This window comes from Carassius auratus, unplaced genomic scaffold, assembly GCF_003368295.1.
Source record: "Carassius auratus strain Wakin unplaced genomic scaffold, ASM336829v1 scaf_tig00021537, whole genome shotgun sequence".
In the NCBI taxonomy this organism is placed as follows: domain Eukaryota; kingdom Metazoa; phylum Chordata; class Actinopteri; order Cypriniformes; family Cyprinidae; genus Carassius; species Carassius auratus.
This window is the reverse complement of record NW_020525117.1, coordinates 1202-26247: the sequence shown is the minus strand read 5'-3', so window position 1 is coordinate 26247 and position 25046 is coordinate 1202. Positions and strand designations below refer to the sequence as shown.

General features: G+C 37.3%; 2 protein-coding genes, 3 non-coding genes and 1 pseudogene across 5 annotated transcripts; 5 read left to right on the top strand and 1 right to left on the bottom strand.

The window, feature by feature from the left end:
* Window positions 1–339: 339 nt before the first annotated feature.
* Window positions 340–4626, top strand: LOC113077108 (40S ribosomal protein S3-like). Its single transcript, XM_026249564.1, has 7 exons — window positions 340–424; window positions 829–959; window positions 2006–2099; window positions 2188–2282; window positions 2551–2738; window positions 4094–4297; window positions 4565–4626. Exons 1-6 carry the CDS (start codon window positions 395–397, stop codon window positions 4291–4293), a joined length of 738 nt encoding a protein of 245 aa, XP_026105349.1. The 5' UTR covers window positions 340–394; the 3' UTR covers window positions 4294–4297; window positions 4565–4626.
* LOC113077111 (small nucleolar RNA SNORD15) lies at window positions 2323–2472 on the top strand. The gene has a single exon (XR_003281249.1). It is a non-coding gene; the product is annotated as a small nucleolar RNA SNORD15 (small nucleolar RNA).
* On the top strand, window positions 3862–4007 carry LOC113077112 (small nucleolar RNA SNORD15). Its single transcript, XR_003281250.1, has one exon. It is a non-coding gene; the product is annotated as a small nucleolar RNA SNORD15 (small nucleolar RNA).
* LOC113077110 (small nucleolar RNA SNORD15) lies at window positions 4334–4479 on the top strand. The gene has a single exon (XR_003281248.1). It is a non-coding gene; the product is annotated as a small nucleolar RNA SNORD15 (small nucleolar RNA).
* A 2284-nt stretch (window positions 4627–6910) lies between the features above and the next one.
* On the bottom strand, window positions 6911–8909 carry LOC113077109 (mth938 domain-containing protein-like). The gene is made up of 4 exons (XM_026249565.1): window positions 8790–8909; window positions 8317–8459; window positions 7874–7969; window positions 6911–7351 (listed from the first exon to the last, which is right to left on the bottom strand). The coding sequence occupies exons 2-4, from the start codon at window positions 8446–8448 to the stop codon at window positions 7211–7213; spliced, it is 369 nt and encodes a 122-aa protein (XP_026105350.1). The 5' UTR covers window positions 8449–8459; window positions 8790–8909; the 3' UTR covers window positions 6911–7210.
* A 4040-nt stretch (window positions 8910–12949) lies between these two features.
* On the top strand, window positions 12950–23499 carry LOC113077107 (remodeling and spacing factor 1-like; annotated as a pseudogene).
* Window positions 23500–25046: the final 1547 nt, after the last annotated feature.

Below are 25046 nucleotides of genomic sequence, written 5' to 3'. Positions count from 1 at the left end.
AACAATTGCACATACTGGAGATATTCTCTGAGCCCTGTGGTACATTTATTTCAGTACAACATGATTTAAACTTGCGTAATATCTGTTCAGTTTTATTTGAGAAGATTCCTCTAAAGATGATTTTATCAGATGAATCTGGGTTTTACCACAATAACTTTATTCAAACACACTCATTTATCCTATCTATTTATCCTATTAAAACATTTGTTACGAAACATTTAAAACCTATCCAATGAAAACACTAGTTTAAACGCGGCGATGTGACGAACTACAGAATGTGATGGGAGGACTACAATTCCCACCACCACATACGCAGCATACGGAAGTGATTTGTTACGATAAACGCGCTTCCGCTACGCCGCTAATTCCTTTCCTGTCTGCGGCCTCCGGCAAGATGGCGGTGCAAATCTCTAAGAAGAGAAAGGTTGGTACGAATTTCACTTCAGAATAGTGTAAGGCAAGCACTAGAGTGCGAAATAGGTGCGGAATCTGTTTGCTATAATACTTAACTATGATCGAAGCGGTTCAGGTGGGGATTTAAGAAGGATGTATGGGCGGATTGAGTCGGATGCTGTCGGCACTGAATTCTGGAAGTGAAACATGGCAGATGAACATAAATATTTGAGCGGTGTAAATATATAATACAGAAGTGATATTTCAGCAATTTATGCTGGCGTTAGTATGACTTCTGGGAAGTGACGCTATATTCAGGTACAGGTAACTACGTAAGTGTTCGTACATGTGTTATTTTGCATGTAGTGTCAGAGTTGCCTTCTATTTCTGATTGACATTCGTTAGACTTTAATCGTTTTCATGTTTCTCTATCAGTTTGTGTCAGATGGCATCTTCAAGGCCGAGCTGAACGAGTTTCTGACCCGAGAACTGGCTGAGGATGGTTACTCGGGTGTGGAGGTCCGTGTGACCCCAACAAGAACAGAAATCATCATCCTAGCCACCAGGTGTGCACTGCTCACTCATTCACACTGATTTCTATTACTTTGCATGTTCAAAACGTGCATGGGTTAACTAGGGATACACCCATACCATTTTCTCCCGATTTGATCCTATAACAGATGTTCTGAGTATCGGCCGATACGATACCGATCTGATACAAAAACTTTTTTTTTTCCTAGTGTACATTTTCTATTCCTGAATGTTTGTAGACCTTATAATCACTCTTTTGTATATTAAACGCAATCTACTAAATATGGACAACTTTTAAAGAAAATGATTACACAGCTCTGTGGGATTCTGATTGGTCAGTCGCGACATTCTGAGGCATGTTATTATTTGGATAACATCCTGTAAAAGCTAATAACATCCTGGTAACAGCAGTCGGCGCTGTACTATTGCTTGAACTTTTTTTTTGTTTTTGGTCAAAGCTTTGTGTTTGTTAACTAGTAAAATATTAAAACTATTTAAAATGGTTTACAATTGTTTGTCATTCTGGCATCGCGGACTCGCTCTCGTTTCATTCAAACGTAAATGCTGCCATTTTGCTACGATTGTTTTGTACGCTGTAATGGATTATAAGAAAACTAACAAACTGGTTTTAAAACATTTTCGTCTTAATTTTATTGCCTTAATTATTTTGTGGTGAAATGTTGTGTAATACGTGGTTTGCAGGCACCGTTTGCCTTAAATGTCTGATTAGTTTGAATTTGCCGCTTGCTCGCTACTGCTGTCTTCACGGAAGCTTTGCGTTCAAATATTTCAACTCTAATCAATATTTTGCGTCAGATTTTTTTTAATTGTGTGGCACGTAGCCGTGTAATAAGCGGGATAATTGATGACAAAAAAATTTTTAAATCATGAGTGAGAATATCATGAGTGATTGTATTTGGCACTTGTAAACATTGACACATTCTTGCATAATAAAAAATGTTAATCATGAGTGTGTGAATGGCAGAATCGGAGCAGAAACCGATACGGAGTATTTGATCAGCACATCCCTATGGTAAACTCAAGCGTAAAGTGTAATAATTTAATCCTTTTGTCTTTTCAGGACCCAGAATGTTCTGGGAGAGAAAGGCCGCCGCATTCGTGAACTGACTGCCGTCGTTCAGAAACGCTTCGGGTTCCCTGAAGGTAGTGTGGAGGTAAGATTAGTGCTAAATACAGTTGTGAATGAGGTCTAACATTAGTTTGTGTTGGCATGCTCTGAAGTGTTGGGTTGTTTCGTCGTAGCTGTATGCTGAGAAGGTCGCCACCCGCGGTCTCTGTGCCATCGCTCAGGCAGAGTCTCTGCGCTACAAGCTGCTCGGAGGACTGGCTGTCCGTAGGTGAGCGCTCACTTCCCAGCATGCATTGGGCTGCAGTTATCTTCGGTGATGATACGATGACGAGTCGGAACGGGGCCGGTTCTGTCTTTGAGGATTCTGGGTTAGACTCACGTTCTGTGCGTCTGACTTCAGGTCCTCAAAGCAGTGAGTCCTGTTTGTGTGAAGACATAGAGGCATTTGTCTGAGAAGGATGGATGGGATTTTTTTTTTAGAGTCTAGATTACTTTTCTCAGTCTTTTTGATTGGATGTGATGTTTGTTCTTCTCAGAGCATGCTACGGTGTTCTGCGCTTCATCATGGAGAGCGGGGCCAAGGGTTGTGAGGTGGTGGTTTCTGGTAAACTGAGAGGTCAGAGAGCCAAATCCATGAAGTTCGTGGATGGCCTGATGATCCACAGCGGAGACCCCGTTAACTACTACGTCGACACGGCTGTCCGCCACGTGCTGCTCCGACAGGGTGAGAGAGATTTAATGGACTGATTGTGTCAGATCTTTTTGTCACGTTCACATTTTATTATGGTATTGTGGAAATGTTGAGCAAAATGCAGTACTATAAAGTAAATGGTACTCAAACTACGTATTTTGTAAATATTAATATTTGTAGAAATAATATTCATAAGCTCTAAGAATTTTTGTCAATCTTTAGCAAATTGTGTTTTAATGGAGTAAATGTTTAGAGAAAAAAAAAGAATTATTAAATAAGAATACATTGTATGACAGTGTTACTCAGTACAGTACTCAGAGTAGAATAAAATGCAACTTAAATCAAATTTTCTAAATTATTTCAGGAGTTTGTCAAATAGTGTGTAAATTTATTCCATTATTTTGCAAGGGGGTCAGTGAAAATGTTTAGCGAAACAAATAAAAAGATTAAAGTATTATAAATAGAAAACAAGAGTGTAACTAAATGGACTGCATTTAAATTATTTGACATAATCATGAGTACTATGGATTTTCATAATGCTAAAATCTTGAGCAAAGTATATTAATATTAACATAAAAAAATAATGAATTTTATAACTAGAGAAAATTAATGTACAATAATTTAAAATATATAATTTAACTTGCTAAACTAAATTCAAAATATTTTAGACACTTTTAATATTAAGTAGAAGTTGGGTCTTTATTTAAAAAAAAAATGTTTTGTTTTTAGCATCTAAAATATTAACTTTATGCACCGATCACTCTTTCAGTAAAATGGGAACATAGTTGATTTTTCAGTGAGATTATTGAATTGAGAGCTTGTGACTCAACTTGAAATCAAATCAAAGTCTGGGAACTGAAATGTTTCTTAAATACTTGGACTTTAATGTGCAAACCTGTTGTCTTCTAAAGCTATAAGGTTTAGTATGGCACACCAGTTGTCTAAAATATTGATTAAATAACCATTGTTCCAGAATGTAATTTCAGAAGCATATATACCTCCCCTTCAGTGATGATCTACTGAACCAGAGTTGGGTTGTTTTTGGCTCCTCAGAGCTGTGATGGTTTAGATGCGTTAGTCTGAGAAGCTTCTGAATGCATGAAATGGTATTATAGTGATGTGTGATGCATGATCCATGTGATTCTTTCCACATTCCCTTCAGTGATGATACGATGACGAGTCGGATCGAGGTCCGTCTCTGAGGATTCTGGGTCAGGCTCACGTTCTGTGTGTCAGACTTCAGTTCCTCAGAGATAACGTGTCCTTGCAGATTGAAGATGTAGAGGCATTTGTCTGAGAAGGGTTTTTTTATGTGTGTGTGTTTTCTTGCTGACTAGTTCTTGTCATATCTAGTTTAGTAATGTGTCCGTGTGATTGTCGTCGTACAGGTGTGCTTGGAATCAAGGTGAAAATCATGCTTCCTTGGGATCCCAGCGGTAAGATCGGCCCCAAGAAGCCCCTGCCTGATCACGTCAGCATCGTGGAGCCAAAAGACGAGGTCCTGCCCACCACCCCGGTGTCCGAACAGAAGGGGGCCAAGCCCGAGGCCCCAGTCATGCCACAGGGAGCCCCAGTGCCAACCCCTTAAAGAGGTAAGACCTAAAACCCCAAACTGACCTCCACGGTCCCTTCGGTGATGATACGATGACGAGTCGGATCGAGGTCCGTCTCTGAGGATTCTGGGTCAGGCTCACGTTCTGTGTGTCAGACTTCAGTTCCTCAGAGATAACGTGTCCTCTCAAATTGAAGATGTAGAGGCATTTGTCTGAGAAGGGGTTTTTCCTTGCTGACTTGTTTGTCTGTGATTTATTTATTTATTTTATTTTTTTTTACTAACAAGATGTTTTTGTCTCTTCCAGGTTGACCATCATTGATGGAAGGCTTGTACTTTTCTGTATAAATAAAATGAGAAATGGCGAAATGCTGTCTGTTTTCATTCTGTTCAGATGAGCAATATTCACAAATGTTCTGCAGTACATGGAAAGTACATTTTAGTAGCTTATAACACATTTGAGTGTGATGATCTAGCAGAAGATGTTAAACAACCATGAGAAGAAGAATGCAGTTGGAAGTCCATGTAATCCTGGAGGTCATGTTAACAGTAGAAACTTCAACAAACTGCTTAAAATAACTTTTTTGGTTTCATTTATATAAAAAAGTGTTTAGTTGTAATGAAATCGTTACATTATGGGAGGGTGATCTTTAATGTTGCATTGAGTCATTTTATATATTTGACACCATGGCCCCTCGTTGCATAATATTCAAAGGCCTCATGACCTTCCCCGCTGTAAGGTATTTTCTGAATAAGAATTAGAGACTTTATACTTCATAAATATTCAATCACAACTTCTACTGGATCAAATGTTTTAGAGTGGTTTTAATTTTGGAAGTGACTTAAAATAAGTTTCCTTTTAATGCTTTTGTCTTTTAACTGTAGATATATGCCTTATAGAGAGCCACTGCTCTAGAGGTCTTCAGTTGTGCTTAACCTGAGACAAACCTTCCTGTAAAAGCCCAGTGCTGAATGATTCCCAAACCTGTATTCCACGGGATTTACATTGTACTGCAATGGTACATGTGGGCTGTTGAATTGAACTGAAAGTGTCTCACACACACACACACCTGATTTACAGCCTGAGCTGCTCTTACCTGCGTGAAGAACATTAGTTTCAGCTGAAGATCGTGACTATAAATCTCCTGGAAAGCAGTCCTCCGCTCCTGTGCAGTCGGTGAGACATTCTACATGAACAAAAAGAAACATTTGCATTTGAAAATGGAATGTCACATTGTAACGTTTTCATCGTGAGCGTTCTATTTGATGTTAACGGCTGTTCTGTGTTCCAGCTAATCTTTCAAATCGCCTGGAGACGTATATTTATAACATTAAGTAGATTTTTGATCGATTATAACGGCCATCACGTGCTTTTGAAGATTTCACAGCACCGCCTGTAAAGCAAACTCGCGCGAGTAAGTAAGTTCTGAACATCCTGATCTGTATTATTTAATAATACACGATACTTATTAAGGCGGAAGCTTGAGAAAATGATTTCAAAGATTCAAATACTGAGAACGTAGTATCAAAAATGTACTTCTAATGTAAATAGACATTGTTCCCCATCCAACCATTTCCTGCATTTAAATCCCAACCCAAGCATGCTAAGGTCATAGGTTTGATTCCCATTGAATGCAAGAAATGATCAAAATTTCACCTGAATGCATTTGCTTTGGATATAAGCATCAGCTGGTCGCATTAATGTCAGCAATCATTCAGTGGAAATCCTGTTTTGTGCATAAAACGAGCCGTTTTATATTGGCTTTAAATCTGTTTAATAAAATGTGTGACCAATTGATGCACATTATTCATTCATTGTCCTACAGGTGCTGTATCCAGATGGACAGTCTCATATAATCCACCCCAAACCTGGAGATTTCAGGACCTGGACGTGTGGGACTGATCTCTCTCACTCTGCCTGGACAGGTGTGTGTCCTCTCTGAAATGCACATCAAGACATCAGTCGTGTGTTTTCGGTTGAGGATTATTACCCAGTAGTTCTTTTATTATGTCCTTGTATAAAATAATGTTGCAAACACCAAAGACAAATCCTTCTCTGCTGGCAGTGAACAGCATTAATCCTTCACAATTCCACAGATATAAATCGAACTGCAATAGTCCAACAAGGCACAAGTTATTTTATATCTGTGAGTGTCTGTGTGTTGTTTAATTATATTATTTTCTCTGTATACACTTTTTTTTGCACTGATTAATGAAGTAAAATATTTGCAAATTATGTTTTATGTTGACTAACAAATTGCAGGAAGACATTATCATTAAAAAGGTTTTAGTATACTTAACTAAAAAAAAGTACCTTGCAGTGCTTTTTAACTATACCATAGTATTTTAATGTGTGCATTTATATCATAGTCGTACCATCTGTTACCATCACAGTCATTTTTGTTGGAATGCAATATGAGCGTAAAGTAGAATGTAATCATATATTTTTGTGTTCTTATTTTTTATTTTGTGTTAACTAAAATTATAATCATTACAAAAAAACATTGTTACTTGAAATTAAATAAACTTTATGGAATTAAAATATTAAAAACATTTCTAATTTATATTTAGTTTAACTTCATGTACTCCTATGACTAGAACTTATAACATTCTAAATACTTAATAAAACTATAAAGTTACTAAAATAACGCTGTTTTTTTTTTTTTACTTTCAGAGGCCTGTCAGATTGAGGTGCAGGTGCTTCTGGCCTACAGCTTTTTTTTTTTGTATCACTGGTGTGTGTGTGTGATAATGGAGTATTTTCACAGCCTACATCCAAAGAATTGTCGTTTAATGATTAGAAAGCAAATAACATTTTCACCATAGGAGAAAAAAAATCATCCAAATGCTCAAATTATGAAGCATCTGTTAAGAAAACAATGTTCATTTCACAATGTTCAAGGCACTTTCAACAACCCATAAAATGAATTAGCTGGTTGTGTTAATGATGTGATCAGCAGGTGGAGTGAAAGACCCCGCCGACTTTAGCTCCCTGTTCCACCAGAGCGTTATATTCTTTAACAGCCTGCTCGGTCTGAAACACCCTCACATCGATGCCCTGCTTCTTCATGTAATCTAGGGTGGACGGAGGCACCTGGAACATAAAGAAAAGCAAATGAGCTTATTTAAAGTAATATTTGCCGAACATGTGCTCACCCTCAGGCCATCCAAGATGTAGATGTGTTTGATTCTTCATCAGATTCTGAGAAATGTAGCATTGCATCACTTGCTCATCAATGGATGCTCTGCAGTTAATGGGTGCCGTCAGAGTAAGCAAAGTTTGAAGTTAAAAACATATAGATGGATTTGTTTCTTACAAACATGCAGCTTTTCACTTCACAAAAAGATAATTGCTGGACTGGTGTGGTGTGGATTATCGTGATGTTTTTATCAGCTGTTTGGACTCTCATTCTGACGGCACCCATTCACTGGAGAGCATCCATTGATGAGCAAGTAATGCAATTTTTCCATATTTGTTCCCATTAAGAACAAACTCATCTCGGATGGCCGGATAGTGAGTAAATGTTCAGCAAATTTTCATTTCTGGGTGAACTCTTCCTTTAAGGATCGCAATATTCAGATGATGCACACACAGTGCTGATCAGCAAACTGTTACCTGTAGAGCTTCATTCATCCCTCTTCCTATGACCAGCGTCTGCACTCCTTTCTTCAGGACGTCTTCCAGGTCGGCTGGCTGAACGCCTGGATAATGCTGGCAGGAGCACAGATGCACTTTAGACAGATCTCTGATAAATAACATTTAAAGCAAACTGGTTTAAATTACAAGATCATTTGAATATGTTATGATATATTTTTGGCCACTTTTTGTCTCTATTTGTGTTATTTCAGAGTTTTAAAAGCTTTGCTATTATCCTAAAATGTAGAAAACAGTAATCCAGTAGACACAATATGTTTTGCACTGACAAAACAAAAGACCTAAAGGACGTATATTACATTAGGCATTTCTGTAACATCAAATGGCTCTCAACTTTGACATTATAAGAGGATAATATCATAAGTTGAGGATGATTTTACAGTGTGATCTGGTGTTCATCTTACATTTGTACCAGTTTCACGCCAGTCCCATGCTCGGCTGCCACCCGGCCACACTTTACAGTCTTTATAGGATGTGGAGCAACCTTTGACCTTCATGTGGCCCCAGGATAAAGATGCAATTTCTGGAGAAGTCATGATCAGCTTTCCTGTAACACAGTGGAAGTAAAATGACATTAATTTATTAAGTGCCATGCTATCTTTTAAAGTGCAAGGTAAATACAATAGTACACGAATATGTTAAATTATCATTATAATATTTTACTATCTGACACTGTTGCTGTAAGCGATGCCATTCGAATCTAATAATCAACCCTAACTGCTTTATGAAATGTTATTAATCTACAATACCATTTAGAAACGATAAAGCTTAGGAAAAACTGCCTTTTTTTCTTATCATGCAACTATTTATATTAGTAACAAAAACAACTTTATAATTCATGCACCTAAATGTATTTCAAATATTTATTTAATCTTGCCTCGGCCCGAAACTCAATCTTGCTTGTGTTGTGTTGGTTTCTCTTCGTGTGACGTACGTCACATGCCGGCGTCAAATCAGCGTACGCTCAGAGAATGTCTAATATGGAGAAAAGGTTCACTCTCACTACACTTCCGGCTTCTGAACTGGTTGTAGTTCCACCCCGATTCCATATGAGGCCGCTCACAGGGCGAGTGCAGAATGAATGGAGGTCAATGGCGGTATACCCCTCAAAATCCACTTTTCTCAAGATATATATATTTTTTCTAGTAAATTAAACACAAGAGGGTCTGGCTGCAGACATATGGGCGAGTGGAGCTCCACTCAAGAGCGGAAATACGTCACCTCCACTAGCGACGCCGCCGCCATATTGGACCGGGCCATACTTTCCGTGGAATTACGTCGCCTCCACTAATGATGCGGCCGCCATGTTGGACCGGGCAACACTTTCCGTAGAATTACGTCACCTCCATGGCGGCGAGTGGAGCTCCATTCAAGAGCGAAAATCCGTCAACTCCACCAAACTTTCGTTTTATATTATTACTTGTTATATACATGTATAAGGGGTGCTTTGCAAGTTATGTCACCTCTTTGTACGTAATGTTCATATGTCCTGTACTTTTATCGTTGTTACTTTTACCTAGTAGAAATAATAAAAATAATAATATACTAATCTTTCACGGTTTATGACACGACAGCAATTTTTTTTTTTATTTCCCCTCAGCAATTTGCACTACCGACATCCACAATCCATATTTTTAGGGCTTCTGCCTTTTGTTCATGTTTGTTTTACCAATGTACAACTGACAATGTAACATTCCATACATTTTAGAAAGTTAACCCTATGTTTGTAATATTTAGCAGTGAAAAAATAATGAAATATTAAATAAATTATTAAAATAATACCTCAACCAGAATTTGTGTGTTGAATTTTGTATTTTAATCGAAATAATAACATATACAAAATAACCACAGTAACATAATGAAGAATAACTTCCACAATTTAGAAGTTTTAATGGTTTTTGAGTAATAATAATAATTAACACATCTTACACTACACTAAAAACAAATTAACTGCAAGTGACCATAATTGTTACAGTAAAAACACAATGTGTGCGCACGCACGCACACTTTACTCTTCAAGACCTCCATCGTCTGTGAAGCAATCCCAGCTACAGTAGCCAGGGTGATCATCTGAGGAGTACAACCCCAAAAGCACTCCCTGTTGTCCATTTTCCTGGTGACCAGCCCCACAGTCTTTGTGAAGCTGGCTGCGCTGTAGGTGACTGCACCTAGAGATGATGTAAGGCTTTCTGTACTTTAGATAGTGATAGTGTTTCTTTAAATATCTTCACTGCACCGGTTAAGTATCATTTTCATGTTTCAGTCAAGTTTCATGTTAGGGAAATGGAAGAGAGTGAGTTTACTTAGCCTAATTATTATAGCCACAAAAACAAGAGGGTCAACCACACTTACTGAAGTCACCATCAAGCCAGTTGAGTGTGGCTCCTGTTAAATATGCTCCTGACTGACAGTGTTGTTAAATCTCTGGCATGAACAATTACGTCAGATGGGTCAAGTTTAATTACAATACTGACATTTCATTATCATTAAAGTTAAAGCAATTTACTTGTTGCTGAAGGTGCCTGGGGCACCACAGTTGTGCTTTGTTGTTCTGATGCATCTGATTGCTGGGCTGGGGACACAAAGAAGACATGAGCACAGCAAAACTGGAACAAAACTATGTCTGTGTACTGACGTTTTGTAAATGCAACACAGAATAGTACTGCATCATTCTCCTATGACAGTCCCAAAGCAGACAAGGTGATGGTGCTCAGAAGTTCCAGTCTCTATTTGTGGAGGTGTTATGAGGATGGATAACACTTGATATACATTTGATCTGAAACAAAAAGTAAAACAATAGAATAACAGAACAACAAAATAGAAAAAATAAATATGTACATGTTAATGTCACATGTAAAAAGACTTTGACTTCTAGGGTGGCAACATAAATTTAAAATGTAAAGAGTGCTGCATCTTCCATGCCAATCCTATCCCTGGAAGTGAATGAAAAATTAAATATGAAAACAACCACCTCATATGACCTTTTTAACATTATATAACAAATGCTAAAGGCATACACATACAAAACAATCGTGTCCTTTCATTATTTACTACATTATTTTACCACAAGCCACCAAAAACTAAGTTACACCTATGCTATCCATCATGTACTGAAGGTAAAAATTTAAAGAGCAAACAATTAACAAATAAGTTTTTCAGAAATGTATTATCCAAACTGTACTTCCCCAGTCAACTGAAAAGAAAGTATGTTCTTCAAGAATTTAGTGAAGAAGAGGCAAAGAAAATAAGGAAGTGTTATTTTACTTATCCAGTTTTCCTAAAGCCAAAGAAGTAACATTTAAAATCCTAAAGGACATTTATCCATCTAATAACTTCCTACAAGAAAGATTTAATTGGGAGAACAAGTCATGCAGGTTCTGTGAGAAAGATATTGAAACTGTAGATCATATGTTTTTCCAATGTGAATCTGTACAGACTTTTTGGCTGGAATTTCAAAACTGACTTCATTTCAAACAGATATCAATACACCCTTTGACTGTGATCTCAGTTAAGGTTGGAGTATTGTTGAAGGAAAAGATCCTAGACTTTTTGATAAATAACTTAATTACTTTGTGCAAATACTAGATTCATAGATGTAAATTTTTTAAAGGTTAAACCTCACTTCAGCGGATGGAAGAATGAACTAAAGATATTTGCAAAGTCTCTTCATTACAGGATTGACATTGACATTGCTCGCGATATAAATCTATAAATCCATAGTGTTTATTAATCATTTTGTGAGTAATTTCACGTAAGCCCTGTGCGTTTTTATTACACTGCACGTTACAACAGCGTCAGTTCACCATTTTAGCGATGCAGAGATAAAATTACCTGATTTTAAGTTTGAAGTACTCCCGGCGACGCCATCTTGATGTTTTCAAGTGGAGGTGACGTACTTCCGGTTTGAGAGTGGAGCTCCACTCGCCCATGGTCTGCAGCCAGACCCTTCTCAAATTAAATGTTGTATTCGAAAGGAGATGCAAAGAAATTACACATTGCTGGGTGTTAGATTTTTGAGAGTCACTTATTTGCTTTATAAAGTCTTTTAAAATGTCAATGACGTCATACATATTCACATTCATTAGCAGAATGCTAGCGTGTTATGGGCAACAACAACTCAACCTGTAAGTAATCGAAAGGACATAAGTACTCGTTCATTCAACTTTCGACCTATAGGCCATGTTGAACTTGCAAAACCTACAATCAGATCTGAGATTTCTCAACGGCAATTGGGTGAAAGGGACAAATTTAGCCGTCTAGCCCCATAGACTCCCATTCATTTTGCACTCATGGCGATCCCCAGTGGAACTCTGGTGGTACTGCAACCAAAATTCGTTACAATAGGACTTAATAGGGAGTGGGAAGGCTATCCGTAGACAGACTCTGGTACGCTTCAGATTGGCTGCGTTCAGTGACGTACAAAAAAACTGCCACTACTTATAAACATAATATATTATAAAATATAATAATTAGGAGAATTGCGTATGTCTACGTCATATCAGAATTACAGTATTCGTGCAATTATATTGCTGACGGTAGCAAATTAATTATTAAAAATTAAAAAATAATTTTCTGTTTTATTATTATTATTACTATTGTCTATATTTAAATATATAATGCATTTATGTATTTATTTAGCACGACACTGTTTACAATATAAAATGTATGTGGAAACATTATATTATATAATATATTGTTATCAAATAAAAAATAATACTTATTTATTTATCTATTAAACCCGATAACAAATAAACACAAGCACGACACCGTGGAAACAAAGGTGACATGTTAAAGCAGCACTTTATACCAAAGTATTTTTTTCTGTTTTTAGAACTTACATTTAAATATTATTTATTTAACTATTCATCCCAATCACGAATAAAGAAAAGCACGACGCTGTTTCCATTATAAAGGTGGCATATAAAACTGTGGCATGTTAAAGCAGCGCTTTATGATCTTCATTATCTTCCTCAACACTTGTTTATTGTTGTGATGACGATGATGATAATGATGATGAAGGTGATGGTGATGGTGATGGTGGCGGCGCTCCACGCGCGATAGATGCCCCTCTGGATGATGCTCTCTCTGGTGGGTGTCGCGGTGTATTGTGGGCAGTTTTGGGTCTAAGCAGAGCACAGTTCGTCATCTCCAGGAAAGATGGCTGCTCTGGGCTCCACGGCGGCTCTTCCTCCAGATGTCAGTCCCGGTTTCGCGGTGGTCTGCTCGTTTTTGGATCGCTACGGGTCTGTTCTGGATCTCCCCGAGTTGTCGTTCCCGCAGCTGGAGCGGTACCTACAGGAGACATCTTCGGGTGAGCTGAGCCAGAGGCTGGGTTTGTGTTTATATGGACAGGCTCCATCAGGGGTTCGATCACTTAAAGTTTGGCTGGTTGGCTCCTCGTAGTCTTTGTTTGGATGGGGATCGTGTCCTCCGATGCTTTTCAGAAGGACCGCGAAGTGGCGAAGTGTTTTTGAAAACAGTCATGAGTGATTTTCCCACCCCTTAACCAGTGGAAAAACAACACAACCTCAGAATATGATTGACTATACGCGCTTCTAAGGGTGTTAGCATGCTATATCACAATTAACTGGAAAGACACTTCTGGTATCGTACGATAAATTGGCTTGATACATTTAAATTCAGATTATAAACACCGATGGGACTGTAGTCGCACAGTGCGCATGCGCGGAACCCACTGTACGATACAATGTAACAACTGTAATTTGTTTACGCGCGATTGTTTACGCCCCGCCCCTTTTGAATATTGTATTAACTGCGTACACCTACATAACGTCCGAAATGCGTACACCTACAGTACATAACATCCGAAACGCAAGCTAACACGACACTAATGTTGTCATTTAGGAGGATTGCGTCATTGCAGGATTATTGGTCTTCATGCTCTCACATTGCTGACAGCGGATTGGATGAATTTGATAATACTGTATAGTAAAGAAAGGGATGTGTTTTAAAAAATAATTTATTTAAATGATTAAAAAGCGTTGAGCAAAAATTATAAAATGTAACGGGAAAGAAAATTATATACATACATGATAAAATAAATAACAACATAAAAGTGTTTGAATGTCTGAATGTGATTGCAAAATATCACGAAGGTACCACAAGCATGTTTTTCGTTTTATGGTAATGTTACAAAGATGATAAAATAATGTAAATAATGCTTTTTTGTTCAATGTAGTTCCTCGGCCATTGATTGAGCTCCATATCAAACTGCTGCGGAAGATTGGCAAGTCGGTCACACCAGACAGATGGGAGAAGTATCTTGTCAAGGTAAGTGTCTTAGTTTTAAATCATATGCAATGAATATGGAAATGTCCATGCACATGCATCTGTTTGTTAAAATCATGTTGATGCAGGTGTGCCAGGAATTTAACAGCACCTGGGCATGGGAAATGGAAAGAAAGAGCTACCTAGAAATGACGGTAGAGTGCAAGACTGGCATTTTAAAGGTCAGTATTTCTAAAGCAACTTATTGACCGTGTTGTCAAGAACATGTCCAGGTCATATTTCACCTTCAAAATCAAAATGACTGAAAAATAATAATGTTTTTCTTTCAAAATTCACCCTTATTGTTTATTTCCCTCACAGTACTTGTGCGAGTGCCAGTTTGACGACAATCTCAAGTTTAAGACATTAATCAACGAGGAAGACCCAGACAAGATGCGTCTACAGCCCATCGGTAGAGACAAGGAAGGTCTTCTCTACTGGTTCCAGTTAGATCAAGATCAGAATATACGTGTTTATTCTGAGGAACAGGATGATTTGGATGGGTCCTCGTGGAAATGCATTGCAAGGTGAGCAAATATTGAAGAGACGACCAGAATGTTGACAAGCTACACTAGACCTTTCTACTAGAAGTATAAGAGGTAAACCTCATTTGTGGAAGTTTATCAAAGAATGGATTTTTATTTAAACAGGACTAGGAATGATCTTGCAGACACACTAGAACAGCTTAAAGCCGAGATCGCAACTGACCAAGAGAAGCAAGACGGATCCACCAGCCCAAGTATGGAGGTCGAAGGAGTTAAAGGTAAAGCTAATTGGAAAATCATTCCCTTTCATGTCTGTAAACACCATAGACGTGTCTCCCACAGTATCTAGACTAGACTGGTCAACCACTGTGGTTTTCCGATGGCAGATTCTGAACTGTGAATGTGTAACAACAGCCATATTCAGCAAGAGGCTGAAACTAAATGGTTTCTCATGCAGTTCTGTATGGTTTCATTTTCAAGGTGAGGTTGAGGACTTGAAGAACCATGTATCAGGCCGAGGAGACTTCACCAATAGCACCTTCAATTCGAATCAAAGTGAGTTAATACCTAAAGACATTAAAAAAGAACCAATGGGTCCCATTAAACCAGAGAAAGAAGAAAAAGTTGCTGAAAATTTCCAACCCGTGGTAGTCATCGACAACAGGGTCAGTACGATAAAAACTCTCATGAAACAAGAACCAAAAGGTTGTCCCAAACCATGGAACGCCATTTCCGTCGTCATGCCCCCTGCTTCCATTAAACACGACCCGGCGGTGAAATCAGAGACGTGCGAAGACAAGAAAGAGCTGGTGTTTGAGAACGTGGCTAGAGCTGTAAAGAGCGACCAACAGGCTAAAATACCACTGAAGAAGAGGGAGTTGAAGAGGAGTGGAGGATATGACATCAGCAACCACAACAACAACAACATTAACAGCAATGGAAGCATCAGCACGGGAGGTATAATCGTTCGCAATCCTACTGTCTTGCCATTGAAGGAACAGCCAGTCAGAAAAGAATGCCCTACTAAAGAAGAGGAAGGACAGACGGCCATCATCTCTGTCCCACGAGACCCAAAGGTTGACCAAATGGCAGCAGGGGAACAATGCATAGGTGTTGGAGTTATCAAAGGTCCCACTGAGCGTAAAAAGCCACTGAATGAAAACGATAAGTCTCCAAATGGTCATCACGGGAATGTTTTGAAGACTGAAGTTAGTAAAGATAGTGCAAGACAGTCTGTCCTTTTTGGGAAATCCATGGTTCAAGCAGACAACGGTCCTCTTTCTTGTAGTATCCCTGAAGATTTGTCAAAAGATGCTTGCGATAAGAGCACAGATGTGTCTGCGAAAGCATCAAACCTTGTCGACTCGTCAACGATTGAAGAGACCACTTCAGTTGAGAAAAAGGTTGAAAAAGTCGGCAGTGAAGAAGACGCTATTGAGCTCAAAAGCAAGACAGTTGGTTTGTCAGCCGGAGAAAAAAATGATGTTGAGGATGTCAGCAAAGACAAGAGTCTGAGAAGCCCAAGAAAGAGACGTTCACAGAAGTCCAAATCCAAGATGCAAGCAAGAGAAGATGGGCAGAACGCTTCCAGCATGGGTGAGGATTTGGAAAAGGATGCTGAAAAAACTGGACTCAACGAGGATGAAGAGGTATCGTCAGAACTTCAGAAGGAAGGGATTCGCCTTAAGATTAAGATACCGCTTCATAGACGAACGCCTGAACTCCAGCACAAGGACACAGAGGAGTCGGACACCAGCAATCGGAGATCCCTGCGAAGATCTGCCAGAATCTGTAAGCCCATTCCCAAAAAGGCAGATACTCGGGATGGGAAACAAGATGGAAAACTTTCAGCCTCCTCAGCAGCTCAGGATGAGGAGGAATGCGCAGAAGACGAAGAGACCAAAGTTCTTCCCAACAAGGAGATGGACACAGAAGCACAGCCCAAGTCTTTTAAGGTAGCATGGAAGATTTATATCCAGTCCAACAAATTTTACAGTATGTTTTTATTTACGCAAAATATTGTTTTGACTCTTTAAGGCCAAACGGCGACAAAGGAGGAAACCCTGGTCGAAAATTCGTACGAAGAGGAAGAGGGAAGAGGAAGTGGCCGACGACAAAGCCGTAAATAATGAAGACAACAAATCAGAGACAGAAGACAACAAAAGTGAGACCGAATCGGACCAATCCGATGAAATTCCTTCTGAAGATGCTTGTAAACACTGTGGGCTCGCCAACCACCCAGAACTAGTGAGTTAAAGTAGTCATCTTTCATCACGTCACCATTACTTTAGAATTACTAATAGATTCTACTTATTTTCCCAATAGGGAATAAATGTAGTGTACAAACAGTATTAAATGTGTTTCTATGTGGTTTTAACATGTTTCTATGCAACTGCTTGGATGTTGATAGCTGGTTACTAATTAATTCAAATTAAGATAGAAAGGCTGCTTCCCTTTCAGTGTAAGTCAATGGGAAATTTTCAATCAGTGTTGTTATTCTTAACGTCTACTAAAACTATTACAAATATTTTTTTGTTAGCTGAAAAAATGCTTAAGTAATATTAAATATTAAATGGAAAACTGAAACTTAAAAACACTTTAGAAAAATGATAATTGCTGCCTTGGCAAACTAATTAAAATAAAATAAAAAGTATTTAAACTAAAGCTAAAATCAATTAAATGTTAACCAAAATGTAAAAAAAAAAAAAAAAAAATGATAAGCGCACAAAATTTATAAAAATTTTAATTAAAATGGAAATGAAAAATGGACATTTGAAAATAAAATTTAATTCCAAATATTAATAAATAACATAATAATATATGAATAATACAAAAAGTTAAATAAATAAATAAAAAAGACTCTTGTTCAAGGAGGCTTGTTCAACTCCGTCTCCTACAGTAGATGTAAGAGTTATATATAGCTAACAATATTTATTAAAAGCAGTAATAAAGAATATAAAGTGTAATTGAGGCACAGATGCTTCTAAAATGATTCAAGCTACAAGATGAGACTCCGTATTGTCTATAAAATTGCATAGATAATACTTTAAAAAGACCTGTAACTTATACTATTTGCCAACATCATTTCTCTCTTGTGTACATTTGTCCTAGATCCTTCTTTGTGACATGTGTGACAGCGGCTATCACACGGCCTGTCTGAGACCCCCTCTAATGATCATTCCTGATGGAGAATGGTTCTGCCCTCCCTGCCAGCATGTAAGGGCTTCGGTCTCTGTGTGTGTGTGTGTGTGTGTGAGCGTGAGCTGTACTCATGAAGTATATGCTCTTGTCATTCACAGAAGCTTCTCTGTGAGAGGTTGGAAGAGCAGCTTCAGAATCTGGACACGGCTTTGAAGAAGAAAGAGAGAGCTGAACGAAGGTGTAGATTCACACACACACACACACACATAAACACACACACATGCACACATTTCATACCAGATCAATCACCAACTGAATCATCTTGAATGATGACTAGCCTCATGTGATTCTGGGTTTTCTCTTTTTCAGACGTGAGCGGTTAGTGTATGTGGGCATCAGCGTGGAGAACATTATATCCACCCCTGTGAGTATGCAGCTATTATTATATTATATTATATTATTATATTATATTATATTATATTATATTATATTATATTATATTATATTATATTATATTATATTATATTATATTAATATTCTATACTGTCCTATGCTATAATGTGGTGTACAGTATTGAACTATATATTTTTTATACTATAGTAAATTAAGCCATAGTACTCTTTGCCGTATCTAAGTTAAATATTATATTATGTTATGTAAACTGTATCATATTGTATCATATGTTATTCTGTTTTATACTTTAGTGAATTATACCATAGTATGGTATGCTATATCTTAATTAATATATATATATATATATATATATATATATATATATATATATATATATATATATGAGATAATGTATTATATTATGTTATAAAAATATATTGTATATAAACTCTACATTTATTATATTATAATTTCTTTCAGTTATATAATGCACTATACAGTATTGTACCATGTGCAAATCTTTTTATAGACGATAGTAAATAATACCAAAGTATGCTATGCTATACCTAAATTAAAAGATATGTGATAATGTATAAATTATATCATTATTCAAAAATTTTATATAAACTATAAATGTATTATTTTATTCTGTTATGTCCATGCACCATACTGTATTGTACCATGTGCTATTCTGTTTAATATGATAGTAAATTAAGCCATAGTATGCTATGCTATACCTAAATTAATTATTATGTTATATTATATTATATCATAGTATTATAAAGTGCTATAATATAGTTTCTTTAACTCTGCTGTACTGTATTGTACAGTATACCAGTTTATACCATAGTAAATATGATCTACATTTAAATTAATTAAACATAAATTATATTATATTGTACTATATTATATAATATAATGTCACATACTGTACTTTCCTATAACATAATGTGCTATGCTATAATGTTTAGTACTTTATTCTATACCATAGTATGCAATACTAAATTATGACACGGTATGCTCAATTATTTAAATAAACTAATTGTACAGCATAAAGGATTTTAAAATGTCAAATAATCAGCTTTATTTGGTTTTAAATGTACTCCTCATTATCATGTCAGGATGGTGATGGGGAGGACAGCTTGACAGAGAAGAAAAAAGATGCCAAGAAAACAAAAAATCTGGGCAGGCGGTCGACTAGGACGAGGAAATCCATCAGTTATAGGTAATCGATATTTCTTGTGGAAATAAACTCTGATAGTAGATATAAGTCTGGCTAATGCTTGGTTTTCTTGTTACTAACGACCAGGTTTGATGATTTCGATGAAGCCATTGATGAAGCAATAGAGGAAGATATTCAAGATTCAGAAGGAGGAGGTTGGTCATGTGAGATGCTGTTTAGTGCTTTATAATATGAGTGCTGTTGCATATTGACTGGTGGCGTGTCCTGCAGGTTCTGGTGGCGTTAAACCTGTGCCGCCCGTCACGAATCAGCAGAGGAACGTGGCGAGTCGTGAGAGTCGACGGCCTGTGAAAGCTCCCGCCCCGCGCAAGAGGAAACGCCGGCGACTCAATGACCTGGACAGTGACAGCACGCTGGACTCGGAGGAGAGCGAGGACGAGTTTCAGATCAGTGACAGGTGTGTGTGAACAAGTACAAGAATATTTACAATCCTGGGGTTCACAGTTGTGACACTGGACCACAAAACCAGTCTTAAGTTTCAATTTCTGAATCTTTCCATTGATGTATGGTTTATTAGGATCTGAAAATATTTGACTGAGATACAGCTATTTGAAAAATCTGGAATCTGAGGGTGCAAATAAATCTAAATATTGAGAAAATCATCTTTGAAGTTGTCCAAATGAATTCATAACGAAGCATATTACTATTTAAAAAAACAAGTTTTGATATGTTTACAGTAGGAAATGTGCAATATCTTCATGGAACATGATCTTTACTTAATATCCTAATGATTTTTGGCATTAAAGAAAAATCTATAATTTTGACCCATACAATGTTTTTTAGATATTGCTACAAATATACCTCAGAGACTTAAGACTGCTTTTGTGCTCCAGGGTCACATATGGGCTTTTAGGGTTTAAATCAGATGGATTTTACACCAGTTTCTTCAAAGTTTAACAGATCTAGGTCAAAGTGCTCTTATGGGTGAACTTGTCCTGGTCATAAAAAATGGGTTTTATAAGACATTGTTTTGTGTTTTAACGACTATTACGTTTTTTTTGCATGATAATTAAACACACTTTTCCCCAAATGCAAAATTTTAAGGTATTTATACATTATGGTGCTGTAGTATTAGTTGTTCTGCTTAATAATTCATTGTCACTGTTGTCATTCTCAGTATTTGTGCAGTAGATTTTATGTAGTCAATAATTATAAACCAAAATTACTTTGTTTAGACTGGGTTGAAGATTGCCATGAGAATCATTATGAAGAATCTTGGGGGGGAAATTCTTAATATTTATGAAAATAATGCACACAAAATCGTATATTTGTCTTAAAAAAAAAAAAAAAAAAGTAGCATGAATGCAAAGCATTTTTATTTGTTTATTTATTTTTATTTTTTTAACTAGTCTCAAATGCTCATCAAAGCTTGATTCATCTGATAAAAAACATTGTGTAAAGTTATTGCATTTAAAAATAGCTTTTTTTTTTATATAAATAGTAAAATGTCATTTATTTCATGATTGCGCAGCTGTATTTTCAGCATCATAACTCCAGTCTTCAGTGTCACATGATTTTCAGAATCATTTTAATATTCTGATTTGCTGCTCAGAAGCATTTCTGATTATTATCAATGTTGAAAAGAGTTGCGCTGCTCGATATTTTTGTGGAAAAAGTGATGCATTTTTATTTTTCAGTATTTGCAGATGAATAGAAAGTTCAAAAGAACAGTGTTTATTCGAAATAGAAATTGTCTGTAACATCATAAATGTCTCTACTGTCACTTTTGATCAAGTTTACTGCATACTTGCTGAATAAAAGTATTATTTTGTTTCACTTCCTGTGTCGCTAGTATGAGGAGGAGGATTTTGTGGTTTCAGGAGATGGTGCGTCTGAGGGTGATGCGGGATCTAATGATGCGAGTGAATGGGGCAGTGGTGAAAGTGCCTCCGAAAATCAACCCGGCCTCCAGAAGAACCAGGAAGAAGCGCTCGCTCCCAGGGAACCAGGAGGAGCAGACGCAAACCTCCTTCCGACGAAGAGGCACCTCAGAGGAAGAGGACATGCTAGACTCCGAGGAGGAGGAAGAAGGATGGGTCTGTTTGAGTTTTCATATCCATTCTATACATATAGAATCTGTTTCAAAGCTAGTGAGCTGCTGCTGGTGTCTTAACTTCAGGCTGTCTAGGAAGCACACTAGGTTTTAGAACAGAGCCTTATTAGTGTCACACTGAATTCTTCACTTCCCAAACAGAAACCGAGGGCTCTAACGAGTTCAGCGACAGAGATGTGGACGTGAATAGAAGGCGTCTGCGACGGAGTCAGAACTCTCAGGTCAACTACTATGAGACGTCCGAGTCTGAAGGGTCACGAAAGGTGTCCAATCAGAAGCAGTCCTCTCTTCCTCACCGTCGACGGCTGTCCAGCTCCAACAGTGAAGGTGAGCACGGCCACACTCCTGTTTTCAAATTTTTATTTATGCTAATGCTATCTGAGCCATAGCCATGTGTGCAAGTGCTCTGATATCGACTGGAGGTCCTGTCCCAGTCCAGTTTGTCCTCCCATGAGCCGTCCAATCTAAATAAAAGCAAAAAACAAAACCTAAATGTAACGTATGAATCTCAACTCTCTGGTATTTCTCCCTTGAGAGTCACACTTGACACTCCGCCGTGGTCAAAACTGACCTCATAAAGAAAAAGTCAACATATGCACATCCATAAAAAGTCTTGACCAGGTGCAAATCTTTGCCTGACGAAGGTCTTTGACCCAAACGTTGCTATTTTTTACTTTTGAATAAAGGGAGCATAACAGGTGGCAGTTTTTTTTTATTTATTCGCAAAAATAATAGAAGATGTAGTGTCTTGCATTCGTTCATTGAATAAAATTCTAAGATAAGCTTGCACAGTCAAACTAAAAGAAACAAATAAAAATAAATTTTATTATTAGCATTTTAGTCAGTCGAGCTTCCTCTGGCAAATTATCAGCAAATTAAAAATTAATTCTCTTTTGAATGTTTTGTTTAATGTGCAATTATATATATATATATATATATATATATATATATATATATATATATATATATATATATATATATATATATATATATATATATTTGTAGCAATAGCCAAAAATACATTGTATGGGTCAAAATTATCGATTTTTCTTTTATGCTAAAAATAATTAGGAATATTAATTACAGTTCCATGACTATATGTTGTAAATTTGCTACTGTAATATATCAAAACTTAATTTTTGATTAGTAATATGCATTGCTAAGAACTTCATTTGTACAACTTAAAAGATGATTTTCTCAATATTTATATTTTTTTGCACCCTCAGATTCCAGATTTTCAAATAGTTTTATCTCCACCAAATATTGTCTGATCCTAACAAACCAGACATCAACGAAAAGCTTTTTTATTCAGCTTACATATTATGTATACGTCTCAATTGTGGTCTAGGGTCACACGTAAATATTATGTTATCACTGTTAGCTATACTGGATAATTACAACTAGAAATGTCAGCTGTTTTCTTCTCATCCTATATTTCCAGAGTCCATACCTTCTAAAGACTTAAAGCCAAAGCAATCGCATCAGAGATCAGAAAAAGGACGCAAGTGCAGTTCAACAAGGGAAGAGTCCCAAACACAGGCACAAACGAGAAAAACAGAGACGGCAGAGAAGCTCCAGTGAAGACGAGGAGGAGGAGGAGGAGGATGAAGGAGAAACAGAGGACTCCGCTGAAGACGAGCGGCCCTTTCGCAAGAGGTCGAACCGCATCGAAACAGACGAAGAAGAAGAGGAAGAGGAGAACAGACGAGGAGGCGTCCGGTGGAAGCACACGGCGGGCTCTCGGGGTCCCGTCAGGCACAACGGCTTGGTCCCGCTGAGGCCGCAGCTCAAGATGACGACGAAGATGATGAGGACGAGGAAGAGTTCACTGGAGTCACGGACCTTGTTAACTTTGTTTTCGACAGTGAACAGTTGTCATGATGAGGAATGTCCCTCATCAGCCACTGTAGTCTCCTGGTTTTTTGGGTGAAGTGGACCAAAAATGAAGCTTCCAGATGAAAGCCGTAGTGTCCTGTGTTCAGATGTTCATTCCAGCCGCATGCATCACCAAGACCGGTGTAGAACAGGCTCTTCTTAATACTCCAGTCAGCATTCCCTCAGAGTAAAGCACTTTGGTCATTTACGGCCAGTACTATTTCGTTTGTATAAAGCGGCTTCCGTCGTCCTCTAGAGACACTGGACGGCGTGCATTTGAAGCTTACGTGTTACATGCATTTCAGACTGGGGTTTTAGAGTTTTACATTCTCTGTATTAATGTTTTATTCTTTGCTGTACATGAAGGAAACTTGGGATTGATGTGTGATGCCGATCCTTGCCTAAATGCATTCATTCAGTTAAAGGAAGAGTTCATCCAAAATGTGTATAAGTTTTGATTCTTTATGGGAACAGATTTGGAGAAATGTAGCATTGCATCACTTGCTCACCAGTGGAGTGAATGGGTGCCGTCAGAATGAGAGTCCAAACATCACAATAATCCACACCACTCCAGTCCAGAAGTTAACATCTTGAGAGACAAAAGCTGCATGTTTATAAGAAACAAATTCATTATTAAGATGTTTTTTAACTTCAAAGCCGAGTCCCCAATCTATTGGGAAAAGTCTTGTCTGAATCAGGAGAGAATCTGCACAGATCAAAAACCCGTTTTACAAGCCAAACCCAGCTCTAAACTAAGATGTGTATGGATTTTGATGTGAGAGGACAACAGGAGATTATTTTTTTCACTGGAGGAAGTGTTCTTACGATTCATATTTTGCCTAGAGGTTACAGTTTTAAGTTAAAATGCTTTAATGATGGATTTATTTCTTAAAAACAAACACCTTTAGTCTTCTCCAGATGTTAACTGATGAACTGGAGTGCTGTGGATTACTGCAATGTTTTTATCCGCTGTTCGGTTCTCTCATTCTGACGGCACCCATTCACTACAGAGCATCCATTGCTGAGCAAATGATGGAGTGCTATATTCTCTCCAAATCTACTACATTTTCAGCAAATCTTCATTTTAGGGTCAGCTATTCATTTAAACTAGTTAGTAAACAAGCAATACGTGAAAGAAGCACATTAGGAGGATAATCGAAAATGATCTTAATATTAAAGATCTGCAATTTAGCTGCAAATCATTTTAATTTTAAAGAGTAATACACTCTCTTTACCCTAAAATAACATTGTATGTTATACTAAAGAGAATATGATTGACTTATTTTCATATTAGGACGACGTTTTCTGCACTTTGAAAGCAGTTGCTGAAGTTTTAGGACACTTTTAATGAGACTTTAATGAGAGTTTTAATATGTCACATGAATATGCACTTGTCGTTCAAGCAGCTTTGACGGTGCCGTTTGGTAAAGTACTGTTCAACAACAGTCAGATCACTCTTTCCATAGAGGTGTTTTAGTATTTACCTCCAGGCTGGTGTCTTTTATGCTGGGAAGGTTGTTTGAATTAGAACACTATGAATTCATTCCAAAAACAAATCCATTACGAAACAAATCCAATATTCAGAAGAGAGAAAAAAAAAAAAAAAAAAAGCATTAGATTTATTATGGTATTTGCTTTCAGTTAAAGAATGTGTTT

Excerpts from the sequence above, each read along its gene's own strand:
- LOC113077109 (XM_026249565.1), bottom strand. The coding sequence starts at position 8,448 with ATGACTTCTCCAGAAATTGCATCTTTATCCTGGGGCCACATGAAGGTC. Across the intron at positions 7,970-8,316 it reads GGCGTGAAACTGGTACAAAT|CATTATCCAGGCGTTCAGCC; the intron begins GTAAGATGAACA and ends TGCTCCTGCCAG. Across the intron at positions 7,352-7,873 it reads GGATGAATGAAGCTCTACAG|GTGCCTCCGTCCACCCTAGA; the intron begins GTAACAGTTTGC and ends TTTATGTTCCAG.
- LOC113077108 (XM_026249564.1), top strand. The coding sequence starts at position 395 with ATGGCGGTGCAAATCTCTAAGAAGAGAAAG. Across the intron at positions 425-828 it reads AAATCTCTAAGAAGAGAAAG|TTTGTGTCAGATGGCATCTT; the intron begins GTTGGTACGAAT and ends TTTCTCTATCAG. Across the intron at positions 2,739-4,093 it reads CCACGTGCTGCTCCGACAGG|GTGTGCTTGGAATCAAGGTG; the intron begins GTGAGAGAGATT and ends GTCGTCGTACAG.